This window comes from Urocitellus parryii, chromosome 1 (genome assembly GCF_045843805.1).
Source record: "Urocitellus parryii isolate mUroPar1 chromosome 1, mUroPar1.hap1, whole genome shotgun sequence".
NCBI lineage: Eukaryota > Metazoa > Chordata > Mammalia > Rodentia > Sciuridae > Urocitellus > Urocitellus parryii.
The window spans coordinates 130,269,009-130,291,479 of NC_135531.1; the positions used below are offsets into that span (position 1 = coordinate 130,269,009).

Below are 22,471 nucleotides of genomic sequence, written 5' to 3' on the forward strand. Positions count from 1 at the left end.
TCACTCCAGGAAATATAGGAAATAAATTATTCTGCACAGAGTGGGGATGTTCCTTTTCCCAGGGCCTCCTGACAGAGACAATAACAATGTGCAGGTTCTTTTATTGCTGTAGCCCTGGCAGCACGCCATTCCTGGACCTCAGATGCTTATTGGAGAGACCTTTCTACCTCTGCCTCTGGAGATGCTTACTTCTTTTCCCTTTGCTCTTGATTTCTCAACCCTCTCCTCTCCTTGCTTTTCTCTCTTCCTTCCTTCCTCTCCCCACCCTCTCTCTTTACAGTGCTGGGGATCAAACCCAGGGCCTTGCTGGCCAAGTGTTCTACCACTGAGCTACTCCCCAGCTGCTCTTTAATCTCTGACTTTTGTCTTACAAGAAAATTTGATGGCAGGGGCTCAAGACCATGAAAGGACCACAGAGCCGAGATTCACACAGCATTTTTGAATGTGCAGATAGAAATTCATGATCTTTGTTTTTATTGATCTGTATTTTTCTATTTATTTATTTTATCGGTTCTTTTTAGTTATATATGGCAATAGAGTCCATTTTTATATAATTATACAAACATGAAACATATCTTATTCAAATCAGGACCCAAGTCTTGTGGATGTGCACGATGGTGAGATTCACTGTGCTGTATTCATATATGTGCATAGGAAGGTTATGTCAGACTTATTCTACTGTCTTTCCTATTCCTATCCCCGCTCCTTTCTCCCTTTGTGTAATCCAATGAACTTCTATCCCACTCCCCCATCCCACTGTGGGTTAGCATCCACATATCAGAGAAGACATTTGAATTTTGTTTTTTGGGACCGGCTTGAAATAAGCCACTTAGCATGATAGTCTCCAGATCCATTCATTCACAGGCAAATGCCATAAAGTCATTCTTTATGACTAATACATTACATTGTGTATATATACCACATTTTCTCTATCTATTCATCTGTGGAAGGGCAGACGTACTGGTTCCATAGCTTAGCTATTGTGAATTGAGCTGCTATGAGCATTGATGTGGCCATGTCACTGTAGTATGTGGATTTTAAATCCTTTGGAGGAGTGGGATAACTCCTTGAGGAGAGGAATCTGTATTTTAATCATCTGTATTTTGTAAGCTTCAACTCATTTTTTTGAAGTGAGCAGAGTGCAAAACAATAAAGAGGAACATACTCATGTTTATTTAAATGGTTCCTGAGAAACCAATTTTTTCCAAAGGGAGGTAATAAATGGGGACTGAAAAAAGCACTGCTTTTTTTGGCGGGGGGCAGGTGCTAGGGATTGAACCCAGGAGTGCTTAACCACTGAGCAACATCCTCAGCCCCTTTTATATTTTATTTAGAGACAGAGTTTATTTAGAGACAGTGTCAGGTACATCTCTAAAGCCTTTTGCCTTAGCCCTGGATATCAACTCTAATTTAAGAGCTCTCTGTTGATTCATGGGCTCTTTCTATAAAGGGGCTTTCATTTTTGGAGCTTGTTTAAGCCAAAGATGCTAAATATAAATTGAACTGGTTGGAAAAGAAGAGACTATCCAGACAGCGACAAAAACAAAGCCACATGCTGTGTTTCAAAACAGCTGTTCTGAGATTTTGTTCTGAGTGTCAAAAGGCGAGCAAAAGGAAAATGGAGTAAAAGAACTGCTTCATCCAGAAGAACTTTAAGAAAGTGATTTGTCAGCATTTCCCCTCAATTCTAAGACACATTTTTTTTTCATCTTGTTTGTGAAATCAAGATGTCTAATTAAAGTCAGAACCTTGCCTGCCACCTAGAGGAATTCTGGTGTCTGGACAACTGCCATGCTATGGTTTGGATGTAGTTTGAGTGTTTTCCCCAGAAAGTCCTGTGCAAGAGGTTGGTCCCCAGTGTGACAGTATTAAGGCTGTGGTTCCTTTAAGAGGTGGGGTCTAGTGGAAGGTAGTCAAGTCATGGGGGCGTTGCTCTTGGAAGGGAATATGCTGGTCTTGCAGACTGAGTTAGTTCTCCTGAGAGCCGATGGTAAAGTCAGGTCACTTCCTGTGGCTGCTGTCTTTTGCCCTTGGTGGTTTTTCTTTATGCTTCTCTTCATGTTGTGACCCAGCCCAGGGGAGTCTCTCAGAGTCCAAATTTTTGCCCATGGGACTGCCTCATCTTGGATTTCCATCCTCTAAAACTGTGAACTAAATTTCCTTTATACATTATCCAGCCTCTACTATTTTGTTATTGCAACAGAAAACAGATGAAGACATGCTAGTTTGAAGAGGCTGGTTTGGTTCATCTCAGGTGTCCAGCTCATCCATCAATGCCCAGGCAAGAACTGCTCTGGCTAGTGAACCAATTATCTCTGGCGAGTACCTGATAATCAAGAGACACAATCCAATGTTCCGTATCTGAACTAAGGGGTGTCGTGATACTAATACTTTAATCACATAGAGAAATCCATGAAGCCTGGCTCCTTCTATTAGCCTGGGATCTCATTTAGATTCTAAAGAGGATAATGGGGCAGACGATAGCTCAAGTCAGGGCTGGCCACATGCTCCTGATAAGCTCTGCATGGCTGCTGCTCGCTGTCACCAATGATCAGAAGAGGCTGACAGCTTAGGTTCTGCTTCAGATCAAGTAGTTGACAGTGATGGTGGGGTACCATAGCAAAGGGTGGGGTGCATAGCTAAGGAGGTAAGGATATTCTCCCTTCCTGTCATGCAATCTTAACAGTGGGTTACTAGAGTCAGCAAACATGCAAGCTTATTTCAATTTATCCCTTTTATATGCAGTGAAGAAATATTTTTAAAACACATATAAAATATGTTCTATTATACACATTCTTTTATTAAAATTTATATATTATATTCAACTTTTCTACTTCTGCATTATGTAAGTTATAATTTAATATGATTAATAAATCAGTAAATAATATTTACTTGTTCATTTTCTAAAATTCTAAGACCTGAAGCTGATAATTGTTTTTAGATGACATGTTTGATGGCATGTTATTACTTTATCAAAGCAGTGGATTGTGCCCTGCTTAAAATCAAATGACCCTCTTGGCCTCATGTAATGCTCGAGTCTCTTTCAATTCTCTGCTCTGTGTATGTGTCTTATGTGTGTGCACATCTTTTTTTTAATTTAAACTTTATGTTTTATGGATTTTTTAATGTGGTGCTGAAGATTGAACTCAATGCTTCACCTATGCTAGGCAAGAGCTCTCCCACTGAGCTACAACCCCAGCCCATGTTGCACGACTTTGTTCTTCTGCAATATCTTTGCTTTCTTTGCTTGTAATCTTCCTGAGTCATTCATTGTATTTTGATATTCTCTGATTGACAGCATCCACTTGAATATTATGTGTATTTTTCTGTTAGATTCTTCTAAAAGAGAATTTCACATCCACATGTATTGTCCGGACTGATACATTTCATCTCATTACTTCCCATTTCCTTTCTGTCTCTAGCAACCTGCTTTTATCTGTCAAAATAATCATTAATAAAATAAGATATTTAATCTATTCTTCTTTAACTATACCTATTAGGAGTGAAGTTACAGCCATGCCCAATAAGATACTGATTGGTGCTCTGACCTCTCCCAATTAAGTTAGCAATCTTATTCACAGTTGCTATTTAAAGCTATTTCTACTAGTAGTGATTGTCTGCATTAATTATGTTTACTTTTTTTTTTTTTTTTTGCTGTATCCTATGATGTTTAACATTTTAACAATCTTCCTGGCTGGACACCAGCCAATCCCTGGATAAACCAAAAGGCTTAGCTGGGAATACATCTTTCATATGCAAACCAACCAATATCCAAGTCTCCACCCCCAATTTCCCCCTTTATCTGACTCTCTCACAGAAAGCCAAAATTTCCTCTGGTCTAGGTCATCCTTGGGTCAGGTACCAAACAACTAGAGACCAGACCTATAGCTCCCAGCCTTTGAGAATTATTCAAGGAAACTAACCCCAAGCTGTTTGCTTTGCTTTGCCTTTTCCCAAGAAAGTCCCCTGACTTTGCTTCTGCCTCCTGACCAAATCTGCTACTTTCACGGGTGGCCTTGGGTGGCATGCCATGCCCTTCTCTAGGAAAATATAAGTAATAAATTCTCTCAATGGCACTGGCCTCTCCATCTTGTCATTCAGATCTTCCATAAATTAAAGCCTTGTGGGTACAAAGGAGAACCTGCCTGTGTTAGTCTCCGAGTGTTTGGTTTCACTATCCCTGAGTCGGCTGTGTGGCTCAGCATCCCTGCAATTCTCTTGTGCAACCAGCCTCCTCCTGGTCCTGCCACCTGTGGGCCCTCTGAAACCATACGAATGGAAAGCAGCCCTTGAGCACACTGCCAGATGCCCTGTGCCCACCTCTTTGTTCCTCCAGCCCTGCTCCAGGGCTGCCTTCAGAGCCTGTCAGCCTCCCTGCCAGACAACACCTGAGGATGCTGCCATTTCTCAGGAAGGAAAGAAAAGAGCCAGCCTCTGTGACAACCCTGATCAGTCCTGTCTACTTGAACTCCAGCAGAAGTTTCCAGCTCTTTCCAGAAATGTCTGGCAGGTCAAGCCTGTGCTCATGTCACCGCCACATGCTGAGGTTACCCATGGTTGTTTTTTATGATAGCGTAGGATAGAAGCCAAGGATGTACAGATGGTCCCCAATTTACTTACGATGGTTTGACTGATTTTTTTCAGCTTTACAATGGTGTGAAAGCTGTATGTATTCATTAGGACCTGTACTTCCCATTTTCAATTTTGATCTTTTCCTGGGCTATATGGGGATATATCACTTTCTCAGGATGTTGGACAGTTGGCAGCAAGTTGCAGCTCCCAGTCCGTCACATGATCACAAGTAGAAATAACTGTTATTCCACAGTGTCCTGTGTTGCAAGTGCTGATGTTCAGATAGATCCAAGGCATTTTTGACCATAACATTTTTCAACACACAATGGGTTATCATATGTCAAGAAACAACTATTTCTGCCAAGCACCAAACCAATGAGACCTATGGTGGGTATCCTGATCCAAGGACAGGCTGTCCAGTGCCCCATGGACAGCAGGGGTGGGGTATAATTCACAAAGGGTCAACTATGGATTTTGTGCATTGAAATCACCTGGAAGCTCATAAAAATTCAGGCTCCCAGGCCACCACCTTTGACTCAGGAATCAGAGTGTCTTGGGTGGCATCTCCAAGCTCCCCAGATAAATGCCTGATATACTCAAGGCTGAGACCTCCCCAATAGAAGAAAAGGGAAAACATATTGGCCCGCAGCACTGTTTCCTACATTTTATTAATCTTTTCAAGAAGTGGAAGCTGGTACCCAGGAGGTTGGCCGGCTTCATGGCACTCACCTTGCAGTCCCCACGCACACAGAGGCTGAAGGCATCCTTGTAGGAGCAGCGTGTCCCGTCGTGCACCATGCGTTTCATGGACACCACCTCCCCAGTCTCCTTGGACTCACAGTAGAGGTTGCATCTCTCCTTGGCTGGAAGGGAAGCAGCAAGGAGTCAGTGCAAGAGAAGGGACAGTGCAATAAGAAACTCCCATGGAGCTGTGCTTAGGAGGTTCATCTGCCCCTCCACAGTCTCCAAGGTGGACACAGAGGGAAAGGGTCACGTGATGGCAACTTGCTTCCTATCTCTATGTCTTCTGAGCCTTTGACCCTGGTTCAACTGGACTTAGAAAGAGCTTTTTCCCCAAATGGAGCCAGTTGGACTGTTGGTATAGCTTAGATGGCACACGCCAAAGGTCCCACCCAGAGACTTCCTACTGTGCAGCCGCAAAAGGCTGCTTACTGAGTTTCCATCTAAAAAGCCTCCTTCAGTCAACCTTCCCTGAGGGCCCAAACTGGAGCAGCCCCTTTTGGATTCAACTAGGGATCCCTGGCACCTTCCTCTGCTCAGCATTTATTCAGGGTAAATAAAACTCTAGGTCACCAGAGTGCATCCTTCCTAGCTAGAGGGACACTAGCTTCATTGCCCTCCCTCAGCCTCCCTCAGACACAGGTGGGACACATAGCAGGGGCTCAGAGAAGGTCAGAGGCCAGTTGCTTGGCAAGGTCAGCCCCCTACCCCTATCCCTTAACCTTTCTAATCCTGCCACTCCATCCTCATCCACCAGATGGCAACTGCAGGAGCCCAGCCTGCTCGGAGGTGCCAGGTCCTCGGGCTCTCCTTAGCATTCTTGGCCATGCCCAGTATTCTGGCTTCTCTGAGACTGCAGTCCAGACACGAAGCCTGAGACCCACCCCAGGACGGGGCACCTGACAGCAGAGCCAGTCAGGGGTGGGCTTTGCTGCCAGTCTAAGTGTCACCACTACACTCTTGCCCCATACATTATCAGAGGCACAGGACAATGCAAGGCCCTGCCTGCCCTCCCTAGGGCCTGTGTGCTGACCCTCACTGCCATCCTCCTGTGAAGGGCTCACCATCCCGGTGTTCGTGGGGCAGCCAGTGGTGCTGGCCGTCTCCGTGCTCAAAGTACAGGTCCCACTGCCGGCACTGCTCCTCCCGGAAGTCAGCCAGGGAGTCAGGGCAGTCTTGGGTGCCGCAGAGCTGGAAGTCATAGGCTAGGCCAGAGCAGGTACGTCCCCCATTGGCTGGGCTGGAGGAGAAAGCATAAGTCCAGCTGCTGGGTGCCATCAGAAAGAGGCTGGCCCTTGGGTGGGATTTGTAGGAAGATCCTTGAGCTTCAGGTATTAGAGGTACAGCTCTGCTTTGTGAAGGGACCTGGCTCTGCCATGTCCAAGCTGTAGGACCCAGCAATTCCCAGCTAACCAGGCCTCAGAGAATCAAGAAGGAGCCTGGTGATATCCCTTCTTCTGGAGTTCCCTTGGGAAGACAGCAACTTCCTTGTGCCCCACCCCCACCCCACCCATGCAGTATGGGGGGGGAGGCCTGGGATTGAAAAGGAACATGGAGTTGTGATGGAGTGTTTAGAGTTTGCCTTCCCCATCGGACCACAGGCCCTGAGATGACAAGAATTGATTGATTGTTTTTTTTACTGCTGGGCTCTTGGCTCACAGGGCTGTGCCTGACATGCAGTGGGGAAATCCCAGAGTAATTCTGAAATAGGAGAAATCCCACATGCTTAGGTTCTTAACAAATGTGTGGCACATGATGGACACTTGGTCATGGCTGCTTTTTCTCCACCTTAGGGAATTTGGGCTGCCCTTCTGTAACTTTCTCATTTCACAAAGAAGAGGACCAACCCACCAACTGTCTCTCTGGTGGTTCTAACTCCCAGCTTAAATCTGAATCTCTTTCTGAGGCAAGTGTGAAAGTCCCCAGGGGGATGGAAGGAGGGGCCTGCCTCTGCTCTTAGCCTGGATGCCATTCAGAGCTTTCGGGCAGGAGGGTGGTCAGAAGGGGAGGAGGGGGGCATTCCATGCACTGCTGAGACAGACAAACACAGGTCTTTCTAAAATAATGGTTGTACCTCTACTGGACCCTAGAGCATAGGTCCTTCCTCTGCCCCTACCTGGCTGATAGACTTGACCACATCCTCCACCCAACAGCTGTTGAGTGCTGACCCCCTCTGGTTCCCTGGAGGCTAGTTCAGGGGCTGGCCAGAGACAGTGTAGCAGAGAACGTGGGAAATTCAGCAGAGGCCAGAGCCCAGATGGTCTGGATGTGCCCCAAAACCTATCACTAGATTGTATCTGGCCCAATTCGGAAGTTGGAGAACTGTTTGTTTTTACGTAAAATTCCAGATTTTCAATATTTTCAGGTAAATCAAAATCATTGAAACACTGGACAGATCAAAAGAAGAAAGACAAAAGCTGCCTTGTGTGTCCAAGCAGACTCAGCTAGCAGGGTAAGGCTCCCTTGCTGGTCATGTGGAAGATCTGAGTACTGCCAATGTTTGTGCAAGACTCCCCTACAGGCTAGGCCCTGGTGCAGTTATTGACTGTGCACCCACAGCCCTCCCTCCCTCTCCCTCCCTCTCTTTCCCTCTCCCTCCCTAAGGATACTTCACTGAGAGAGTCCAGGCAAAGAACTCAGATGAGGAGGGGAAGCAATAATTCAGAGGAGGAAGGAACTGAATAGAAGGTGATTGTGAGCCCAGAGCGGAGCGTGGATCAGAGAAGTATTTGCAGGGTGGGGTGGGAGGGAATGAGCGGGCCCAGGACAGCATAGGGGATGAGGAAGGGAGAAGGGGAGCATGGTTGATGGTGGGGAATCTGGCTTGCACCAGGCAGCCTCTGAAGGCTGTCCTTCCCCCGGGTACCTGGGTATGGATGACAAGTCCTGACCCTGCCTCTCCCCTGATTTCAAATAGTTGCTCAGCTAAGGAAGCCCCTGCCCAGATTCGCAGCATTCTGAAGGGCTGAGAGAGCTCCCCTCTGTAGAGACCTTTTATCTCTCCCCATCTCTGTCCCATCTTCTCTCCTCCATGTATCACAAAAGACAGAGGAAGCCTGTGTTCAGAGTGGATTATAGGTCAGGAGGTGCGTGGCCCTAGTCCAGCAGGTCAGGAAACCAGGTTTTCAGGCCCAGGTGGAGAAGGGGAATCAGCCCCCCTCTGAGTCTCAGCTCAGAGGAGGGGCCAGGAGAGCTTGCTCTGGCACTCCCTCCAGAACTGGCAGATGGCAGCCATCCGAGCCCTGTAGAATAGAGCTGGCTATAGAGGGGTTTCATAGTCCTCAGCTGCCACTCAGGAAGGCTGGGGGAATGTTGTGGCCAACTCACTGTGGGTTGTCACACTGGCGAGTCCTGAACCTCACACCGGTGCCACAGGTGCGAGAGCAGGAGCCGAATGGAGTCCAGGCACCCCAGTTGCCGTCCCGTTTGAGGATGTCAGGTGTCAGCCAGATGCAATGTCCTTTAAAGCAATGCTGAAAGACAGAAAGTGCTCCCTTGGCCCACAACTCACACCAGAGCAGTTCAGATACCCCCACTCTCCTCACTCTATAATGGCTTCCCAGGGCCTGCCCCTGGAGGCTCAGGGGATCTGACTCTACTAACCCTAAAATTTCTGACATTCCAAGAAGATAGGCCTCACTCCAAGGGTGGCAATAAGATGCACAGAGAGGTGCTGGGTGCCCCCAGTGCACTCCCTGCCTGCTGCCCTGGTCTCCCACCATCCTCCAGTGCCACGTCAAGCCCACTCTTCCTCTTAGCCACGCTGTGCTCCACGCTATGTCCCCAGGATAGATGCCTTCTGTGTGTCTATGTGAACATACAACAGGCATATCAAACCAGTGATTCTAGACACAAATAAGATTTAAGGGGGGAAAAAAAATCAAAGCATAACACTGGCATATAGGAAACAATCCCACAACTTAAATCTAAGTCACAATGGATCTCAGTCTTCTTTTTTTTAAGTATTTTTTATCATATCTCACTTTTTAAAAATGTTTATTTATTTTTATGGGGTGCTGAGGATCGAACCCAGGGTCTCTCACGAGTGAGGCTAGCATTCTACCACTGAGCCACAATCCCAGCCCAGATCTCAGTCTTCTAAGGGAGAGAAAGCTTATACGATTTAGGGAGCCCTCTTTAAGAAGGTTGTAAAATTGTAAATACTAAATCAGGTATACAGTAGATTGTTGATTTAGAATCCCACAATCTAAAAAATTTTAAACACAATTACTACAAACAACCTGAAACAGACAACAATGATTTTTAAAAACTGACAACTTTTCTTGCTATTCCGAGTGCACTCTTCAAACCTCTCTTCATTATGAACAATTCTGTGATATTGTTTTCCGTATAGATAATAGAGAATGTGGTGGTCATTCCTCAGCAAACTTTCTGCAAAGTTCCAGATAGTAACGATGATTTTGAACTTTTCAAGCTATGCGATTTCTCCTGCAGCTACTTATTAAATTCTGCCATTGGAACCTGAAAGCAGTTGAGGACAACATATTGATGAATGAACATGGCTGTGTCCCAATGAAACTTAATTTACAACACAGGAAGCAAATGGAAGCCTCTGGAAAGGAGGTGTAAGAAAGTTGGTGAATGCTCCACCCAGTAAAACAACCATTTAATTGGTGAAAATGACTAAATACAAAACAAAAACAATTTAAAGTCTCTGGAAATTGTTCCGAGGTCAATACAACAAATGGAAAAATATCTATTCAAGAAAGTCTACTAAAACTTGGTATCCGAGCCACAACTCTCTTGTGTTCCTTACTACCTCAGTGTGACCTAAGTTTTCCCATCAAGAAGATGGGGTTTCCACGGCCCCAGTCCATGGCTATGTCTGAGAGGCAATCCACTGGCATCTCCCATCCCTCTCAACTCTGTGTTGCAGCCAAGATGACTGGGGCTCTCTTCCCACATTCAGTCCCTACTCTTTGGGCAGAAGTTCTGTCCCAGTTACAGTAGGCTAAGAATACTGCATCTAATGTCTCCTTTCCCTACCTGTTTATATGGCAGAGATTCCATACTGAATGTGGCAAGCTAAGAAGACGAGGGTGCACCATTCCCATCTAGGGCCTGTTTCTAGGTGTGGAATGTCACTCTGATAGAAGGAGGCCAAGGGTCCCTACGCCTATTAGGGTACATTGGTACAATGGTCTGGCCAGAGGAAGAGGTAGAAGTGAGAGCTCCGTAGCTCTCCCCACAGGAACTAACTTCATCTGAAATAAGCATTAAGAACTTCATGCCTAAGGGTATCGTCAAAAATAATAGAGAACTTGACTGAGCATTTAAGAGCAGGGCAATAGTTCCATGATTCTAGAAGCAATAAGCCAAATAAATGATAAAACCAACTAGAAGTTTAACAGAAAGAATCAGAGTCAAAGACAGATAAGGGTCCTTCTGAGGTCTGAGTAGTCTCCAAATATTAGTGTCACTCTGTCCTTGTGAAGGGTCCAGAATTTTGTTGAATCAGACTGCAGAGCAAGTTATATCCCAGGGCATTATCAAAAACAGCACACTAAGTGCTAGGAGATAGCACAGTGGTAAAGCACTTGTCTAGAATGCTGGGGGCCCCTGGTTCAATCCCTAGCATCACAGAACAAAAACAAAACAGTGCCTCAGTCAGTTAGCAGTTGGTGAAGGTTAATAGTTGTGTGTGATATCGATAAAGACAAAATAACCAGAAGCTTAATGGAGAGATCAGGGACACAGACAGTCAAATAGAGCCTGGCTAATACCATTGTGGGGGGAAGAATGGGGCTTAGAGTGACTACGCATATGCCCACGATTGTGACGTCCAAGGAGTGATTATCAGTAGCTGCACACTGCAAGGGAAATAAATAGCCCAGTCAAGTCAGTAAAACAAATAAACAAACAACAGCAACAAGAACTGGGTCATCAATATCCATAATTTTTTCAATTATTATCTAAAAAGACCTGTTTTCAACAAAAATTCTGAGATAGGAAAAGAAAAAGGAAAGTGTGACCCTTACACAGGAGATGTGACAGAACCTGCCTTTGAGGAAGCCCAGATGTTGGACTTAGCACACATGATCTTAAAGCAGCTATTATAATTATATTTAAAGAATAAAAGAAAACTGTATCTAAAGAACTAGAGGAGGATATGAGGATGGTGTCTCACCAAATAAGAGAATATTATTAAAAAGAAAGAATTACAAAAGAACTAAATTCTGAAGTTGAATAGTATAGGAACTTAAGCTATAAATTCACTTGAGGGCTCAATGGTAGGTTTGAGCTAACAGAAGACACAACCAGTGAACTTGACTATAGATCAAAGAAATTCATACAATTTTCAGGTAAGGAAAACGTATAAAGAAAAATGAACAAAATCTTTGGGAAACATGGGAGACATGTAAGCACATTGAAATATCCACAGTAGAAGTACCAGATGGAGAGGACAAGAGCAGGAAGTAGTCAAAAAAGTAATGGGTGAAAACTTCTAAAATTTAATGAAAAACATTAACTTACACACCTAAGAATTTAAAGAACTCCAAGTAAGGTAAACACAAAGAGATCCACACTCAGACATTTCATATATTCAAAATTGTCAAATATAGATAAAGACAGAGAGAAAATATTGAATATAACAAAAGAGAAATGACTCACCATGTACCAAAAACATTCTGGAGAATTAATGATTTCTTAATCAGCAATAACAGAGGCCAGAGGTGGTAGTGTTAACCAAGAATTTTATATCCAGTAAAAGCTATCTCTCAAAAATGAAGATAGAATATATTCCCAGACAACAAAATTGAAAGAATTAACTGCTAGTGTACCTGGATATAAAAAATACGAACAGGCATTCTGTAGGATGAAAATGAGTTACATCAGAGAATAATTCAACACCCTCCCACCCCGCCCCCCAAAAAAAACAAGGAGTGCTAGATATGGACAAATTTCTAAAAAGGTACAAATTGCCAAAGCTGACTTAATAAAGTATACAAAATTGAAATAGATGTATAACAAGTGAAAAAATTAAATGAATAATTTTACAACTTCCCTCAAATGAAAGTTTAGGCCTAGACGATGTAATCAATAAACTCTACCAAACATTTAAAGAAAATAAATGCAACTCCTTTAAAAACTGTTCCCAAAAACAGAAGATAAGAATCCCAATTCATTCCTTGAAGTCCCTATTACCCTGATGCTAAAATTGGACAAAGATATCACAGGAATAGAAAACATTACAAGATGCTATAGACCCACATCACTTATGAATATAGATGTAAAAATCCTTAAGGAAATAATAGCAAACTGAATCTAAGAGCATATTGAAAGGATTATACACCACAATCAAGTGTGATTTAGCCTAGAAATAAAGTATATCATCTGAAAATCAATGTAATACACCATACTGACAGAAAAAGGCAAAACCAGATGATCATCTTAAAACTCAAAAAATTCTTTGGCAAATTGCTGCATCCTTTCATGAAAGAACATCTCAATATAGATCATGGAAATCTATGAAATACTTATAGCAAATATTATTCTTAAGGTGAAAGACTGAATACTTGCCCCCATGTCTTAGTCAGTTCATGCTACTATAACAAAATACCACAGACTGGGTAATTTGCAAATAGAAATTCATTTCTCACAGTTCCTGACGGAGCCCAAGATCAAGGCACTGGTGAGGGCTTCCAATATGGCACCTTTTGCTTTCTCCTCCAGTGGGGAGAAATGCCACTTCCTCATGAAGTGGAAGGGATAGAAAAGCAAAAAAGGGGTTACTTAGTTCCTTCCAGCCCTTTTAAAAAGCCACTTATCCCATCTATGAGGGAGGAGCCCTCAAGGCCTGATCACCTCCTAACGGCCTCATCTCTTAGCAGTTTTGGGAATCAAGCATCAACATGAACTTCAGGGGGCCAACCCTAGTACCCTATGCCAAAGCAAGGATGTCTGCTTGTGCCACTTATATTCAACATTGCACTGGAAGTTCTAGCCAGGACAATCAGGCAAGAAAGAGAAATAAAAAATATCCATATTGAAAAGAAAGAAGTAAAACTATCTTTATTTGCACATGACATGATCTTTTGTGTAGAAAATTCCCCCCAAATCCCCTAAAAAACTATCAAGGTTAAGAAACAAATTCAGCAAGATTTCAGGATGGCAAGATCAATAATAAAAATCAATTATATTTCTAAAATAAATCAGTTTTATTTCTATAATTGGCCATGAATGACCTAAAAAAGAAATTAAGTAAATAATTCCATTTATAATAACATCAGAAAGAAGAAAAAACCCTTAGGAATCAATTAAACAAAGGAAATGCAAAATATCTATTAAAATTACAAAACATTATTGAAAAAAAAATCAAAGGTCTAAGGAAACTGATCTCATGTTCATGCATCTGATTGTTAATATGGTAACATTCTCACATTGATTTACAGATTAAATGTAATTTCTGTCAAAATCTCAGCTAGAATTTTACAGAGGTCGGGAAACTTTTCCTAAAATTAATATAGGAAGTCAAGGAACCTAGAAGAATCAAAAATATTGAAAAAAGAGCAAAGTGGAAAGATTCATCATCATTTCCCATTTCAAAACTAGAGTAATCAAGACAGTGCGGCCCTAGCTTAAGGGCAGCCAAACATATCAATGAAACAGAACAGAGTCCAGAAATCAATTTTTACATTTGGTCAATTGATTTTTCACAGTCGGGCCAAAATAATTCAATGGAAAAAGAATTGTCTCTTCAGCAAATGGTGTTGGGACAACCGGAGATTCACTTGCAATAGGACAAAGTTGGACCCTTCCTCACACCTCACACCTCACACAAAACTCACCTCAAAATGGACCACAGTCTTAAATGTAAGCACTCAAACTCTTAGAATAAAACAAAGTAAGTCAATTTTCTTGGCCCCAACAGTAATGATTTGTTTGTTAGATAACACGCCAAAAGCACAAATGATAAAAGAAGGTAGACAGGACTTAATAAAAATGAAAAACTTTTGTGTATCAAGTGATGTTATCATGAATTTAAAAAGGACCCACAGCATGGAAGAAAATATTTGCAAACAATATATCTGATAAGTCTGACAAAAATTCTTGGGTATAAGTCCAAAATATATTTTCAAAGCCTCTTAGAACTCAATAATAAAAAAGATAATTTAAACATAAGCAAAGGATCTGAACAGCTATTTATCAAAAAAGGAAAAAAGAGATAAATAAATTGCCATTAAGCACCTGGAAAGATGCTCAACATCACAGGAAGTGAGGGAAATGAGAATCAAAATGCCAATGAGGCAATACTTCACACCCACCAGGGTGGTAATAATAAAGACAACAGCAAGCTCTGGGGAGGAGGTAGAGAAATTGGAGTCTTCATACATTGCTGCTAGGAATGTAAAAGTGTGCAGCCCCTCTGGGAAATAGTCTGACTCTTTATAAAAATGCTAAATATAGAGATATCTATATTTAAATATCACAAGATCAATGATTCCACTTCTAGATGCATATCTAAGAAAAATGACATGCATGCAATGATTTGTATACGAATGCTCATGCATTATTTCTCATAATAGCCAGCAAATGGAAACAACCCAAATGTCCATCAACTAATAATTGGATGACTAGAACTAATAATAATATATCTGCACAATATATTATTACTCAGGTACAAGGAATGAAATACCCATACATGCTACAACATGGATGAAGAGTAAGCGAAGAGTCACAAAAGGTTGCATGCTGTATAATTCTACTTATATAAAATACACAAATAGAAAAAAATCTACTAAGACAGAAAGTAGATATCAGCGGCTATCAAGGGCTGTGGCGGGAGCAGGATGGATTGGCGTGATTGCTGATGGGTAAGGGGCTTCTTTTTGGAGTGACAAAAATATTCTAAAATTTGATTGGTGTGAGGATTTTACAACCCTGTGAAGATCCTGAAAATCATTGAATTGCACACTTTAAATGAGTGGATTTATATGTGAATTGCATCTTATTAAAGGTATTATGGAAAAAAAAAAACAGGCAGCAACGGAACTGGTTTTCATGACATACATGAAACAACCGGTTTGCCAACACTTGCTCTAGCATGTTGGGGAAATAGTTTCTTTCTTTTTACTATTGATAATTTATAGAAATCATTGATGATGTCATCTGAACACTGAGGATCATCAGATCCGTAGAAACTGTTGTCTGGTTTCCTTCTTGATGTGGATTTCAGAGAACAGAGTTCTCTCAGTCAGAACTCTTTGGATTAGCAACGCTCAGTAAGTGTTGCTGTCGGTGCAATATTCTGAGCTTCATTCTGTCTTTGATGCTGTCGACATTTCATGTCAAATTAGAAAGAAGTTTAAATGTTTTTCCAGTGTCCTCATCATATTCACTTCTCTTCATTACTTGGACTGTCAAACACTCCAAGATCCTGCTGCTACCTCTCTGATCTGGATCTCTACCTCCTAATGACAGACTGACTGACTGGGGTTTGATATGAAACCTTTTTGTTATTGTTAACAATTAACATTTTGAAGTCAGAGTTATTTCTATTGGTTTCTTTCTCTTTACCTGTTTTTATGTGAACTTTCTTTCTTTTAATAAATAATTTGAAAATGATAAAAGAAGGTCATTTTACATACACACATGCAAACCAGAAGTCTGTAATTTCTCCCTTATTCTGTTGAAACACTCTAAGATAACTCTTAAAATTGCAGCTCAAGAGGTGTTTTAAGGCTTTGTCAACATCTTGGCACCTCGTTTTCACCCAGGTTTCTCTCTGGTCTTTGAGCATTTATCTTAGAGATTATTATTATTATTATTTTGTCACACATATATTGTGAGGCTATGACATCTTTTAAGCAATAGATTATCTTGTGATGATGTAGCCTCTCTAAAGAAATATGCACACTGGATTTCTTTAAGGTACTCCATCTAAAAGACAAGCCCCTAAAGAAAATGACTTATCATAAACATACGAGTGCTGATCTCAGATATAGCTGAGGCACCTTTTTCTCAAAAAAATTTGAGGAAAATGAGTTAAACACAGCACATGGTCTGCTTTGGCCTTGGATCAGCTAGTACAGTGGCAGTCAGAATATTTCTGGAAATTACTCTTAAACCTGGATGGACATAATAATTTAACTATTCACGTAAGAGACTGAGAATCATGTAAACAAATAAATGAATAATTAGAACCCAAATCCAATTTCTCTGTTGCCCAAACTGCAAAATGCCCTTGGTCACTCTAGTGCCAGCCAATGGAAGAAGTGTATCAAGGGGAAATAGGAGTGAAAAGAGAAGTGATCTCCATTGATGATGGTGAAAATATCTTACTTTTGCAAATTTCATGAAAACATGACCAAGGGAGTATATTGCTAGGGCTTTGGAAGGAACTCATGCAAGTGAGGGGCCCCAAAGCTTAAGCATCATAAGCTTCATGGTAAATCCACCTCTGTACCTCCCCCCCAAACCTTTTGCTAGTTTCCCATTATGATAGATGAAACTAGTGTTTTGGCTGTTTTTCAAAGGCGCTGTAGGGATGACCTCTACTTCCTCCCCAGCTTCATCTCCCACCACCATGACAGCACTTGGGCTGACAAGTAAGAAGGAGGTACCAGGTAAGGGAGCACGATGAACTGAATACTTATGCTTGCCCTGACTCCAGCCCAAATTCATGTGCTGAAGCCCTAATCTCCAATGTGATGGTATAGGGAGGTGGAGCCCTTGGGACATAATTAAGTCATGGCCCTCATAAATGGGACTAGTGTCCTTATAAAAAGAGATAGAGATGGGCTGGGGATGTGGCTCAGCGGTAGCGCGCTCGCCTGGCATGCGTGCGGCCCGGGTTCGATCCTCAGCACCACATACCAACAAAGATGTTGTGTCCGCCGAGAACTAAAAAAAAATAAATATTAAAAATTCTCTCTCTCTCTCTCACTCTCTCTCTAAAAAAAAAAAAAAGAGATAGAGATGCTCTTTCACTATCATGTGAGCATATGGGAAAATGGAAACCTGCAAACCATAAACTGGACCATGCTGAAACCCTGACTGACCTTGGACTTCCCAACGTACAGAACTGTGAGTCTATGGTATTTTTATGGTCCAAGATGACTAAGACAGGGAGGGAGCCATCTGTCCTGGCACATCTGACTTCACATCTGTGAAGGCTGACTGGGGCAGACTCCAAGTCACTGATGGCCACTAAAAACAGGGACCAGGAGGTTGAAAAAGGTCACACAGTGGCCTCCTTCTTGGCTGGGTTCATTGTCCCTAACCTGGAAATTAGGAGCTAGGCAAGACTACTTAGGCCATGCCCAGTTCCCATGGGTCTATGTCCTTGGCCACCCTGGTCCTGCATGTATAGAGGCAATGCATGAACATTGTAGGTGCTGTGGTATGAATGAGGTTGTAGCCCCCAAGGGTTCATGTTTTGGAGACCTGGTGCATAGTACAGCTCTGTTGAGACCTTCAGGAGAAAGAGCCATGTGAAAGGTCACTGAGGTAACCCCTTGGAAGGGAATAAGGCAGCTCTCTAGGAACCCCTGAGACCCTTGGAAGAGTGAACTGTTATAAGAATGAGCCCAATCCTAAAGTGCTCTCTGACTTTTTTTTTTTTTTTTTTTTTGAGATTTGAGCTCTCCCTCTTGCACACGTTAGTGATACTATCCGCTATGAGGTCCTCATTATTGCAGGCACTCTGCTCTTGAACCTCTAGAAATGTAAGCTAAATAAACCTCTTCTCTTTATAAAATTGTCCTGCCTCCAGTGTTCAGTACAGTAACCAAAACAACAACAAAGGACTAATACAATAGGAAACAGAAAAACAAAGCAAAGCAGAAAGATAGTAAAAATCACCCTTAAAACTACCATCTGGAAGTCAGCCCTCTAATATGTTGGTTTATTTCTCCTGGATAACTCTTAGCATTTAACAGTGTTATTATTCTGAATGAATAATGTCATACTCTGATCTCTCACATAGGATCATAAAAGAAACCTGTTTAATGGTATTAAAGTGCTTTATAAGCATATGGTTAAAGTCTTAAGTTATGGTTTGGATCTGGAAAAAGCTGACTCAAACCGTCCAACCAGGAGTGCACAGTGAATGAGCTGTATGCTAAAGGGTGGAGCAGGTGGCCCATTTGTAGGTCCTGCTGCTTCTCTCTGGGTTACCTCTATGTCTAGAATATCAATACAGATGAGTTTTCTCTCTGAAAAAAATAGTGGATACTAAAATTGTGAGTGGGAAAATTGTGAGTAAATGTGAATAATGAGGTGATGGAATTCAAGAGGGGCAAGATATACTTGGGATGACCCAACAGAGCACAGAAAAGGAGGCTGGCTGTGTCCAGAGACTGAGCTCTGTGTCACTGCCTGCCAGGGATCCGGGGAAAGAAGAGAGTCAGCTGAGCTTGGCAAAGCCCTGGTCACTGAGACAGTTTCATCTGGTGACCTGCTGTTTTTCCAGTGAGGCCAGACTTTCCCTTGCTCCTTTCTCTTTGAACCTTGGATTTCCTTAGAGGAAAGGAAAGATAAGGGATGACTGCTTTCTGCTATGGGCTGAATGTGTCTCCCCATAGTCCATAAAGTGGAAAACTGGACCCCCAAAGCAAAGGCATTGGGAGGTTGGACTTTAAGAGATGTTTAGATCATGAGAGCTGTATTGGAAGGAGGTACCAGGTCAGCTGTGGGAAGGAGGTACCAGGTCAGCTCTAGCTTTACCAGCTCCCTGGAATATTACTAAAATCTCATCTCCCACTTCCAACATTTACTAAGTTTGGAGCACAGATGAATTACCTGGAGCACTTCTTAAGAATACCAAATACAAGGTCTTCAAACAAAAAGTAATATAAGAATGTTCAGTGCAGCATTACAACTGCCAAAAGGTGAAAAAGCTCAAATGTCCGTCAAAGGATGAGTGGATAAACAAAACATGGTAAAACCATGCATGGAATATTACTCAGCCATAAAAGGAAGGAAGCACTGATCCATGCTACAACATGGACAAATCTTGAACACATTATTTTAAGTGAAATAAATCAGACACCAAAGGTCATATATTATGTGATTCCACTTATATGAAATTCCAGGATAGACAACTCTGTGGACAGCAGATTAGTAGTTGCTCCGGACCAGGGGAAAGGACTATCCTTTGGGGTGATAAAAAAAAGTTCTGGAGCTAAATAGTGGTGATGGCTGCCCAATATTGTGAATGACTAAATACCATTGAACTGTGCACTTTAAACGTGAGTTAAAATGGTGAAATTTTATTTTATGTGAATGTTATCATAATTTAAAACAAGACAAAATGAAACAAAATGCTAATGCTGGGTTCCTAAACCCTACCTTCTGGGAATGTGTTATCTTTAAAACATTCCCCCAGAAACTAAAATTAGACAGCCCTCTCAGTCCTGACCAAAGACCTGCACTGAGGAACCGCAGGCCCATGTGATCTGGGGAAAGCCTGATGCTGTGGGACATGCACTGAAGTTTGCTCCCTACTCCCTGATGTCCCCTGATGGCCAGTGTAGCTTTGGTGGGGCCCAGCCCTTCTGGGAGGAAATCCAGGCTTAGGGTCATTTGTATCTGTTAGCCTCCTGGCAAGTGACTGGTCAAGGAGCAGGCATGTGACTTCACCTGAACCAGTGAGAATCAGTGCTGGAGTTTTGGTTGGGTCTACAGGGAAGGAGAAGCCCTTCTTTCTATAGATTCGGAGTGTGGGAAGTGGGCCTGGGGTGGCCATCTAGTGACTTTGAGGGATTAATATGCCTGATTAGGGGCCAACACAGAGGTCCTGAGGATAGAAAGGCTAAACCTCATGCAGTGCCTGGGAACCCAGTGGTCACAGGCTCCCAATGCTGACCTCAGGGTGAGGTGACCCACAGTCATCCACAATGTGCTGGAGGCTTGAGACACAGTAAAGAGCTTTGAGATGCTAGATTTGCCCTGGCATTGTAAGTACAGGGTCATGACAAAGACAGAGAGCACAGGTGTGTTTCTTCTGGTCTCTCTCTTCTAACAAAGCCACTAAGATTCAACCATGAAGTTCCAACCTGATGCTATTGGGTGGCTGCCTGTCTTCTGCTCCAGTCACCCTCAAAAAGCCCTCAGTCCTGACTTACCTTGCCAGGTGCACACATAGTCCCATCCAGAGGGGGTCCCTTCTTGGTCTTGCAAAAATAGGGATTGTCAGGGTGGCTGCACCAAAGCTGTTTGCAGGGATCGAAGGTGCGGAACTGGAAGAAAACACCAGCAGCTAACTAGGCTACCTTCCACTCTGGGGGACCATCCAGGGGTGCCACCCTCCCCTCTGTGACAGGCCTGTGCAGCTGGGGGATGCTGTAAACTCTGCATGATTCTGGGACCACAAGGACCATGTGCATACAGGGCGGATGCTGCCGTGTCCTTGTGCATATCTGGACCTCCCCAACCTCCATCTTTAGAGCCTGGACAGATAGCTAGGAGCCATGAGAACTGGATGGGAAACCCTTTGGCCCAGGTAGGAGTTGCTGGGGGATCTGAAGGGTTGTCACTGCTGGGCCCTCTGGGCATGTACATTTTCCCTGCTGTGAATCTGCTGAAGCCCTGGTGAAGCTCTCTCCACTGCTCCTACAGTCTCACCCTTGCTCCAGCTTCGGCCTCTGTCCCCCTCACAACTACCTCTTCCATGACCTTTCTGCTTCATTCCTCTGGGGTGCCCCTGAGGGATCCAACTGAAGCTCAGATCTGTCTGTGCTGCTTTCCTATTCAAAACTTTGTAGAGCCCTCCACAAGAAATGAGTCCACCATGCTCTTTAGGAAGTCATGGAAGGTGTTAGATCTCTTGCTTCAGTACCCAACTCCACCACTTGCATCTCACATGAACTCAGGCAGGTCACCTAACTTCCCCAGACCTCAGTCTCCTCATCTATAAAATGGGACTACTTTTCATGCTCTTCCTGCAGTGCTGATGAACTTAAGTCACACCAATAGACACTAAAACTCCTGCCCCACCACCTCAATTCTGATGATTGGGCTCCTGCTGCCGGCTGTGCCCTTGCTGTCAGTCCTGGGGAACAACTGGATGTTCTCTGCATGTTGTGTATGTTCTTGCTCTTAGGCTTCTGCACCTTCGATTCTTCCAGAATTCCCTGTCTTCCTTCTTATTCTTTATACTTCACTTCTTCCTGGGGAAGCCATCCTGAACCGTGCAGGCTTACACAAAGGCCTTGCCAGGCTCCCCTATCCCTTGCTGACCTCCTGGTCTCAGCCTTGCCATCTGTGTACTTCCTGCCCAGGTGGGCACTTGGGGACCCAACCCCAACCTGGGTCTTTTGTGAGGTGGAGAAGCCTGGCAGGATCCAGGAGAAGGTCCCCCTTCACAGTCCCTGGAGGTGCCACTGGCTTATGGGTGCTAACACTCACCGCGGTGCACATCATGTAGCCCAGGCCGAAGTCAAAGCGGCACTGCTCGTTCATGGAATAATGCAGCCCTGGGAGCTGGGGCAGGGCTGGCCAGTCATGGGCGAAGGGGTCATCACGCAGGCAGTCATAGGAGCTGTGAGGGGACATGTGGGTGCCATAAGCAGCTTTCAGTGGAACTGGCCATGCAGCCTATAAGGCAGCTGAGGCCCTTTCTGGAGCCGTCATGGTGAGCTGCCCGCATGCCCCAGCCTTTGGATGTGCTACCTCAGTTTCCCTGTTGTAACACTTTTCCTTTGTAGAAGATACCAAGACCTGGCTTGCATAGATTCTTGACTGGTTCACCTGCCAGTCAAGACTGGGGCCCCCAATATTAGACTTTGGCAAGTGCACCCTCTTCCATCCCCTGCACTTCACACTGCAGGACCTGAAATCGGGGAGCTCAGGCTAGACCCAGGCACACCCAGGACTTGCACCCTCCTAAAGCTGAGCCCAGGGACTGAAGGGTCACCCATGGGGACACCCTTGAGGTACTCACTGCAGGTAGCGGCTGAGCTCCTGCTGGCTGCAGCGGGACCAGTGGAAGCGGTGGAAGGCAGCCTGCACCAGGGGCGCCATGATGCTACCCAGTCGCACCTCGTCGCCACAGCGGTTGCCCTGACCATCGTGTTCCATGCCCAGCCTGTGCAGGGAGCAAAGTAGCTTGGCTGGGTCCTCACCTGGATGCACTGACCTGCCACCTACACCATACTCAAACTCTAGGAGGGCATCCCTCAACCTCCTCCCAGCT

At 43.7% G+C, this 22,471-nt stretch overlaps 1 protein-coding gene across 1 annotated transcript in view; it reads right to left on the reverse strand.

Annotated features, from left to right (window-relative positions):
* The window catches only part of Adamts2 (ADAM metallopeptidase with thrombospondin type 1 motif 2), a 246,066-nt gene that overhangs the window by 21,444 nt on the left and 202,151 nt on the right, over positions 1–22,471 (reverse strand). Inside the window, exons 8-13 of the mRNA XM_026414284.2 lie at positions 22,220–22,363; positions 21,685–21,817; positions 20,403–20,516; positions 8,641–8,786; positions 6,378–6,553; positions 5,302–5,435 (exon numbers count right to left, since the gene is read on the reverse strand). Of these exons, the coding sequence (XP_026270069.2) occupies positions 5,302–5,435; positions 6,378–6,553; positions 8,641–8,786; positions 20,403–20,516; positions 21,685–21,817; positions 22,220–22,363 (847 nt within the window). The remainder of the gene's footprint in view (positions 1–5,301; positions 5,436–6,377; positions 6,554–8,640; positions 8,787–20,402; positions 20,517–21,684; positions 21,818–22,219; positions 22,364–22,471) is intronic.